Source organism: Fulmarus glacialis, unplaced genomic scaffold (assembly GCF_000690835.1).
Source record: "Fulmarus glacialis isolate BGI_N327 unplaced genomic scaffold, ASM69083v1 scaffold29135, whole genome shotgun sequence".
Lineage (NCBI taxonomy): Eukaryota > Metazoa > Chordata > Aves > Procellariiformes > Procellariidae > Fulmarus > Fulmarus glacialis.
In genome coordinates, this window is record NW_009215396.1 from 1 (window position 1) to 8,872 (window position 8,872).

The 8,872-nt window shown below is 47.9% G+C and overlaps 1 protein-coding gene across 1 annotated transcript; it reads left to right on the top strand.

Annotated features, from left to right (window-relative positions):
• Positions 1–144: 144 nt before the first annotated feature.
• SEC22B (SEC22 vesicle trafficking protein homolog B (S. cerevisiae)) lies at positions 145–6,597 on the top strand (the record flags this gene model as incomplete). Its single annotated transcript, XM_009578931.1, has 4 exons — positions 145–254; positions 4,897–5,057; positions 5,388–5,534; positions 5,931–6,597. Coding segments are annotated over 4 exons (573 nt in total), but the record flags the coding sequence as incomplete, so codon positions are not given.
• Between the last annotated feature and the right edge of the window lie 2,275 nt (positions 6,598–8,872).

The following is an 8,872-nucleotide window of genomic DNA, read 5'->3' on the forward strand; positions in this document are numbered from 1 at the left end:
GAGGCGGAGAGCCGCCTCTGTGCTGCTGGGGGCGGCTCCTCCTCCTCGGGCTGAGCCTGCGGCCCCCCCGGAGCCTCCCTGCCTGCGGGCCGGTGGTGTTTCTCCGGTTCCAGCCGCCCCCAACAGCCTGTCCTCCCTTCTCAGTCAGGCCGTGATCTGCAGCAGTACCAGAGTCAAGCGAAGCAGCTCTTCCGCAAGCTGAACGAACAGTCCCCCACGAGATGTACTCTCGAAGCAGGAGCCATGGCTTTCCAGTAAGTATCTGTAGGCGTGATGGGGGAATAGGCTTCTGCCGCCGTGGAAATAAGTGAAGGCACTTCTGGGTCAGGTTGAGGATTTGTTAGAAATTGGGCTGCCTGAGCGAGGGTTAGTTATTCAACTATCTGCCCTGCTGGTGGAGTGTAATAGCTGCTCTAAGGGGAGAGTGTGTGAGTTGTTACTTCTTGGCACTGCCGTCTGGCACTTGTTTTTCAGCCAGGTTCATAATTCTGCCTTTGCTGAAGACAATGTAGATTCTGTTCCCTTTAAGCTTTTTCTGTTTGTTTGCACCCTCTGAGATACCTTCAGTGCGTCTTCTGAACCTCCTGTGTCTTTTAAAAAGAGATGTCCTTGGTAAAAGCAGGCTGGCAGTACCACTTGAGCTCCTCTTGCACAAGATTTTCCTCTCTGCGTATCCTGTGAGAGTGTACCTTTTCATGCCTTAGCTTCATGCATAGAAACACGTGGAGCATCTCTGATTTTTTTTTTTTTTAATTATTTTCGTAATATCTGACAAGCTTTTTTCTCTCATCTTGTAGATTCAGTCTCATTGTTGCCAAATGTGTTGGGTGTGTTTAATTCATTTCCTAAACTGTTTGGAAACTCTCAACAGCACTTTTGGTGTTCTCCGGTAGCACACTAGCAAGGGAACTTGAATGTAAAATAATGAAAACTTGCAGAGAGTGCAGGTCAGACATCCTTAGTCCCTAATCAATAGCAAGGAAACTGGAAAGGCAAGGAAACTGAGGAAGAATTGACAGTGAAAAGCAGGAGAGAAAGCTTATGTTTGAGAAAGGAAATGTTTCTTTACATGATGTGTAATTATGTAGCAGAATAATGCTTGAGAACTTAATCAAGCCCAAGATCTTGTCAAGAATCAGAATTACGCTATTAGCAGAAATAATTGTTAGAAGTCTCTGAGATCAGGTGCCACATGAGATCACCGAGTTGCAGAGTTGCAACTCAGTTTTGCCAGTGATGCGCCGAGGTTTCCCGCGCTTGGCACCACTTCTGCCGCGCCGCCAGCAGCAGGATCCCTCCCGATTCCCCACCACCGGCTGTGTGTTTACAGCTGGGTGATGGGAGGATGGCCTTTGAATGGAGGGCAAGGTTGGCTTTAGGGTCCTTTAGCAAATCTCATGCCCTGTCCCTTTCTTCAGAGATTCAGTGACATGAAAAGACAGGAACAGGGGTTTTTTGGAAGGACAATCTTCGGCAAAAGCCATGAGGTTTTGAGGGCAACTTTTCTTGTGGTTGGCTTACATATGATAACTGCGACAAGATTTTTTTTAATCTTTTTTCTCTTAGCTTCTGGTTGCCTTTGATAGGGAGTTATAGTGGTCAGAGGATGGCCCTGATTAAAATAGTCTGGCCGTCCCTATCTCCTGTTGGGTTTGGGTGTTGTTGCCAGAGTTAACTGCAAAGTGCTGCTCTGCATCGTCTTCTTTCTAGAAGTTAAAACTTTCTAGAATTTAAAAACTCTCTCATTTTAAATGTTTCCATGGCACTGCACGGGTGTAGCTCTGACTGGCAGCGAAGCCTTGGGAGAGAGTCTGTGTAGATCCTAGTAAATCCCTTCTTGCATTGCTTCCATGATGCAAGCAGAGCGATGTCTGGGGGGCTGTGCCACGTGCAGTGCCCAGGAAATCGAAGCCTCTTAACGGTGGCTGCAATGTCACCAGTTCTGACAAGGTGGGAGGACTTGGGCAAGCTCATGTTTTGACAGCCATCTCAAAGAAACAGACAGGTTACCTGGCTGGCAGATAGGTGGGGAAAGGAGCGTTTCTCCTCCTGTGTTGAGTTAGTCCCTAGACAAGTTCTGCAGGCAATTGACCGCTGCTGCAAAGCACTCAACTGCTGCCTCCTTTAAGGTGGGACATTAAGGCGAGACCTATATGAAAAGAATACTTTCAGATCAGAAAACCTCCTTTGATAACAGTACAGGAAGGGGAGGAAATGGGGGAGTTTGAGATTTAGTCTAAAATAATGCTGGCTGCTGACCATGCTGTTCGTTAACTCAGCACACCATTTTTTCTGCCAAATCAGAGCTCTGACTGCTGAGGGCAGCACAAACCAGGGTAGAGCATTTTGTGGTGCGAGAGTTAGAAGTGCAGCTAAAGATATTGCTGAACTTGCTGAGGTGGTGTTAGCTTGATCAATTCAGAGAGGAGTCTGGTCTTGCTGAAACGTGAAGCTTAAACTATGACTGCTGAAGTGATTTTTGTCAAATGTAATGTTTAGACTTCAGCTCTAAAAGCTGTGTCACCCTTTCAGCTACAGCACTCAGTGTATACGGCTGTGCAGGTACAGAAACACCAATGGAGTCTGCTGTGCTGTCAGTCAGTAGTTGACCTTTGGCTGATGAGTGGCTGAACTGGCTCTTACCTGTCATGTTGAAAACAACCCTTGGCCTTTGCCACTGTTACCAGGATAACGCTTTTCTCTCTCAAAATGATCCAAGATAATTATAAGAAACCTACTGGCTATACTCAGCGTGCAGAAATCCGGAGTACAGAAGTTAGCAGCATCAAACACGTCTGCCCCTCATGTGCGTACGCTGCCGAGCAGTTGGCCTGATCGGGTGCTGTGCTAAAGCTCGGAGGCACGCACAAAGTGTGAAAACGAGAAGCCCGGCTGTGCAGGAACTCTGCTCTGATGTTGAACTGAGGTTGACAAAATTGTCTGAATCCAGGACAGAATGAGGTGTGCTTGCTCTCTGTGGTGCTGACAGATCAACTTTAAATCCAACACACCTAATGTCACATCATGGGAAAAGCAAGAGGGAAATACAGCTGAAGAGCTCCAGGCAGGACCAGCTGTCCCGAGCAGAGATAACAGAGCTGTGCCAATGGGGAATGTTCCTCAGGCTGCTCTCATCTGGAGTTTGCTGCTCTGGCTCTCGGGGAATACTGTCAGAATTCCTATCTGACTCCAGTATTGCTTATTTCAAAAGACTTTTTGAAATATTGCTGTTCGTGACAGTGGCTAAATCAAGTTCCACGTGATGATTTGTAGGAACTCCAAGCTGTCAGGCAGGTCTCCAAGGGTAAGGGAAGAACAGAGGCATGATGTATGATAGGATTAGTCTTGCGCACTAATGCAGTCCAAGCTGAGGGACATGAAAAAGAGTAAAAGCATGGGCTCGTGGGGATATGCTTGTGGAATGGATTATAGTAACTGGAGTTTCTTGCTTCTGGTTGGGGTGGATCAGTTGTTGTTTGAAGGCTGGTGGGATTCACACACAGGCAGGAGAAATGGACACTCCTGAGCCCAGAAACAAGTTGAGGATGGTTAATTCAAAGGACTTGGACCTGCTGCGGGTCTGGAAAAACAGCGTGAAGGGGAAGTTGTTTTGTAAGCCTGATGTGACTACTATCAAAATTTTAAGCTACTTATTTAACTACAGTGCCCTCGTGACTGGGTCAATTCTTTAATACACTGTTAATCTTTATGCTAACTAGGCTGCCACATAATGGCATTATGCAGAAAGTCAAAGGAAGGTAACATAAAAGTAGCATTTAAATTCCACCATGAATAATGTAGATAACCCTGCATACACTTTAGAATGTTTACCGTCTCCACTCCCTTCGTTTTGGTGGAAATATTGTTGCCTTTATTTTTCTGTTGGCTAAATGAGGAGGAAAATGTAATTGGGAATAATCTCAAGATTGGTTCTATCTTATCCCTTATTTCAGTAGGCTTTTTAGCTGGATTATAATGAAAGGCCCCTGTTCTTGGTGCTGACAGAGGCACTGGAGCTCACACTGAAACAAGGTCAGCACTAAACCTCTGTGAACAAGTACAAATTAGATGCAATGGACATGGGGTGGTGGGAGGAGTAGAGGACCTCTCTGGTCCTTCAGCTGCAGAACAAACCAAAGAGCATCGCACAGCAAGAGCAGCTCCTGTTCCAATGTACGTTTTGGAGCTCCTAACATCGCAGCCGCAGAGCTGGTAGCACAGTCATACTTACCCATGGCAATCCTGTAGGGGAAGTCACCAGAACCCATCTGGCCTCAATGTTTTTCCCCAGCTGCCTTTGAGATCATGCAACACCCCGCCAACAGGCTGGCGTTGGGGGGGGAAGGGGATACCCAGCCCTCCAAACCAGAAGGTGGGAGCTGGTGGTCACTGGGTGGCTTTTTAGCACACTGAGACCAAATTCTTGTGCGTGTCCTAATCTCAGGGCAGAGCTTCCCATTTGTGGGCCTCAGGTACTTGGCTGTGCTGCGTTGTCCTAGAGCTGTGTTGGCCACCTTCCCCTCTACCCTGCTGGCAGACTTTCTTGTACTCCCCTCCTTCTGACTGCAGGAGGGAGGGAGGGTGTCCTCCCTTTTTTACTCCAAAATTATAACTCTTATTGCTGGTGTTTTATTAAGCTAATGATACTCACAGGCCAACTTTTGTTCCAGTGAAGTTAAAGTTCAGGGCTGTTGGCACGGGTATAAGGTCTGAGGCTACAAGAAAATTTATTTTAGGTAAAGAAAAAGTAAGCCATTACAGCTGATCCAGACATGACAAACTGGAAGTCCCTGTACCCAGTTCTCATTGCCTCCTAGGAATAAAGGTATGCAGGGTGGTGTTTGATAGGATGGGTTCAAAATTGATTGATTAATGCTCTGTCTGCTGTTCTTCTAGCTACATCATTGAGAAAGGAGTGTGTTACCTGGTCCTGTGTGAAGCTGCATTCCCCAAGAAACTGGCCTTTGCGTATCTGGAAGACTTGCATTCAGAGTTTGATGAGCAGCATGGCAAGAAGGTGCCAACGGTCTCCAGGCCCTATTCCTTCATTGAATTTGGTGAGGTCCCTCTCCCTGTGGCTAGTTGGGAAACTTCCTGCTGGGGAGGAGCAGCAGCCACAGGATCCTCTCCAGCTTGGCTTATGGAATTGACAGTTCAGACTCTTCTTGGCAGGAGAGAAATGGGTGTTTTGAGCAAGAGAATAGAGAAGGGGTAGGGAAATGGTAAATGTCCTTTGATTCAGGTTTCCTGCTTTAAGTCTCTTGGCCTTGCTCCAGTGAATACTTGCATGCAGTCTGCTGGCTGCCTCAGCAATGCTCCCACTCCTTCAGCAGCCGGGCTGCTCTGTGTTAGGTGAGATTCCCTCTGATAGCCCCCTCTTGTTCCAGATACCTACATCCAGAAAACCAAGAAGCTGTACATTGATAGCCGGGCGAGGAGGAACCTGGGCTCCATCAACACAGAGCTGCAAGATGTGCAGAGGATTATGGTGGCCAACATTGAGGAAGTCTTACAGCGAGGAGAAGCACTTTCAGGTACAGGGAGTGCCCGATATTTGGCATATGGTTCCTTGTCCTCTCGGTCAGCTGGGTGGGTAGAGCATACCAGAGGGAAAGGCTTTTGCTAATCCCCGAGCCTCCTGAGAAAAGCAATGGACTCAGTGGGTGTTTCAGTTGGATCAGTTGCATCCTGAAGCACCTGGCGGGTACTGGTTCTTCTTTTGGGCGAGACTAGCGTCTCACCAGCTTGGGTGGCTCTCATCCCAGCAGGACAAGCACTAGAGCACTGCAGATAGGCACAGGGCATGCTGCCATGTGAAACTGCTGCGCTTCCGGCTGCTCCAGAGAAACTTGTACTGTTAATGTAACATTTGGGGAACACCTTGGGTTGGGTTAATCTTGATTAACTTCCTTCCCCTTTCGCTTTAACAGCTCTTGATTCCAAGGCCAACAACTTGTCCAGTTTGTCCAAGAAGTACCGTCAGGATGCAAAGTATCTGAACATGCGTTCCACTTACGCCAAGCTTGCGGCCGTAGCTGTGTTTTTTATCATGTTGATCGTCTATGTGAGATTCTGGTGGCTGTGAGTCTGTTGCAGTCATGGAAGAGGGAAAGCCGGTAGCCTGGCAGGTGTATGTGTGCAGGACACTGTTCACAGGGGATGTGCATTAGAATCCACACACGACCATCACCTTTACGGGAGTGTCCTGAAATTGTTAGGTGACACCTGACTACTACATCTCTTAGTGAAGCCTAACAATAGGCGTAAAGGCTTGTTGACTACAGGCTTTTCCTCTGAGGCAGTTTGCACTAGGGTACTGCAGCGTTTGGCCTCCCATGGTTCTGCCCCCCTCCCGGGGGCACGCTCTGGGAACAGTCAATCAATGCGGTTTAGCATAATCACATTGTACGTCCTCCTGTTGAGTAGCTCTAGTGGGAACTGGACTCTAATGAACATTCCTTGTGTTGGCAATGTTTGCTTTTTTAGAATCTGGGTCTGCAGTTACTTTTTTTTTTTTTTTTTTTTAAAAACAGGACTCCCCCGTTTGAAGGCAAATACTGCACTGTACATATAATAGCTTTCACCTCTGTCAGAATAGCTATTGTTGAGTTTTCTGTCTCTGACATCTTGGCTTGTTATACTTTAAATTGCTTTAGGAAGAAATGGATGTTAAATTATGCCTTAAAATACATTCTGTCTAGTACTAGGAGGGGCAATGAAAGGCTTCTATGTTACTGATTCCTGCAAAATTAAACTACAGGTTTGTAAGTGTCCACTTTCCCTCTCCTGATGGCTGTGTATGACAGCATGTTTTCATGTGGACGGGGTGTGTAATTCAAGTGCTGTTGGAACGGGCACAGTGCAAACTGTGTCAGCACTCTGTGTTTTTCACTTCTATCTGCAGATTCACTACATTATTTCCTTCCTTTTTATAACTGTGCTTGCCTTCCAAAATGTGTCAAAACTGCCAGCATTTCATCTCTGGGATGCTTGTTTTCCTTTCTCCCTCTTTCTCTCACCCAAAACAACCAAAAAACCAAAACTCTGGATGTTCTTGTGAAGAAAAGGCAGTGTTTCCTTAAAGAACGCTTTAACTTTACATGAAGGATTCAAAAGGATAACTTTAAAACAGTGGAATCCTTTGGAAACACTATCTTTTTTTCTTGTGGTCACCCTCTCCCTACCTCACTGGGGAAGTTGAAACTGTAGGTGAAGAAAAACTCATGGGGCAATAGTATATAGCTTCTTTCTCATGGGCCAATCTATATATTTCCAGTGTAATGTGATTTTTTTTTTTTTTTTTGGTCCACCTGTGCTAAGAGTAACATTTTACCAGTCAGCTTTTGTTTTTATTTGAAAAAAAGAGGAAAAAAGAAACCCCACAGCTCGGGCATTCTTCTGCACTTAAGTGTCTGCCACTTGGTAGGAAGCAGGCAGTGTCAGAGAAGGAAGTTTCAGGACTCCTCAGCACCTTTTACAAGTACATAATCTTGTGTAGTTCTGGAAGTATAAACTGTGACTTGGAAGTGTTTCCTGCCACTGGGTAGGAGACGGGGAGCTGTTGTCCTGTCTGGGAACGCTCCCCAGCTTGGCACTGTCTTGGGCTGGCAGGGAAGCAGTTAGCACTTGTCCACCAATAAACCTAGCAAATCTGATCTGCCATGTAGTCTAAAATAATCTGGTTTCTGCATGATGTCTCCAAGCGTTACTTATTATTATTATCGTTATTTTTAATCCTTTTAAGTGGTGTCCCTAGCAGGTGAATGTCCCAGTGATGTAGGTCTGTGTCATGTAGGTGCTGAAAGGGGAGCGGACACCGACCGCTGAGGGGAGTGATTGAGGGGAGTGATGCTTCTGCAGCAAAGGGCAGCTCGGTGAGCAGCTGCCTCCTGCAGCCCCAACGTCAGCAGTAAATAAACGCTTCTGAAAAATCCCCTCTGCAGCGTGGAGTTTCCTGTGTCTTGATCTCTTGATCCTGTGTTTCTGTGATCTCGGAGGATGCTTTCTTCCCTTCCAGGGATACAAGAGGGTAAAGGCCCCATAGCTGAAGCCACCTGGGATGAGGACTCCTTTTTGGAGGCAGAACTAGTTGAAAAACATGATCTTGGCCATTTTCTGGCAGAGAGACTATACTTTGGTTATAGCAGGGATGTCTTTCCCTGCTGGCGTGTGTCTCTGCCTGTTGGATGCGGGCAAGCAGCCTCCTCGGCATGGGCAGAGCCTCGTGGGGGTGTGGGCCGATTTTTATGGGGACAGTTTTGTGGCGATGCTGTATGTGGGAGGCACACGTGAAGCAGAACAAACTGGGAGTGGGGTATGTGTCCCCCTGTGCTGTGCATCAGTATTAACAGGGCACAGAGCTGCAAATGCCTAAAGAGGAAGGCAAGGAAGACTCATCTCACACAGGCCACCATGGGGCTCCAGGGAGCCCTTGATAAGCAGCTCCCTCGCTGCGATCAAAACACAGGGCCCCTTTTCCTCCCTCGCACAGGGCGGAGGTGCTGCTGATGCTCTGCGCGAGGGTGGTGAAGTCTGGGGGTTGTTTTGCTGGGGCTGTCTGCACCTCCTGAGCGGCCAGGCCTGAGGTTTGTTGCTCCGGTCCCGCTGCTCGGGGCGGAGGGGAGAAGCCAAAAAAAAGGGGGGAAAAGCCGTTGCTGGTTTCTCTGTGCGTTAGCCGGCAGCTTGCTGGAGGCTGGGCTGGGCGAGCACCCGTGGGCTCGGGGATGTGGCTCCCTGTCCTGGTGTGCAGCAGCGAGCAGTGGGTGCAGGGTGCAGCCCTGCTGGGTGTGGGTGACCGTAGCAGTTGGGCTGCTGCTCGCTCGGGAGTCGCGGTGCTGTGCGCTCGGTGCTGGCAGAGGCCCAGAGCTGGCCC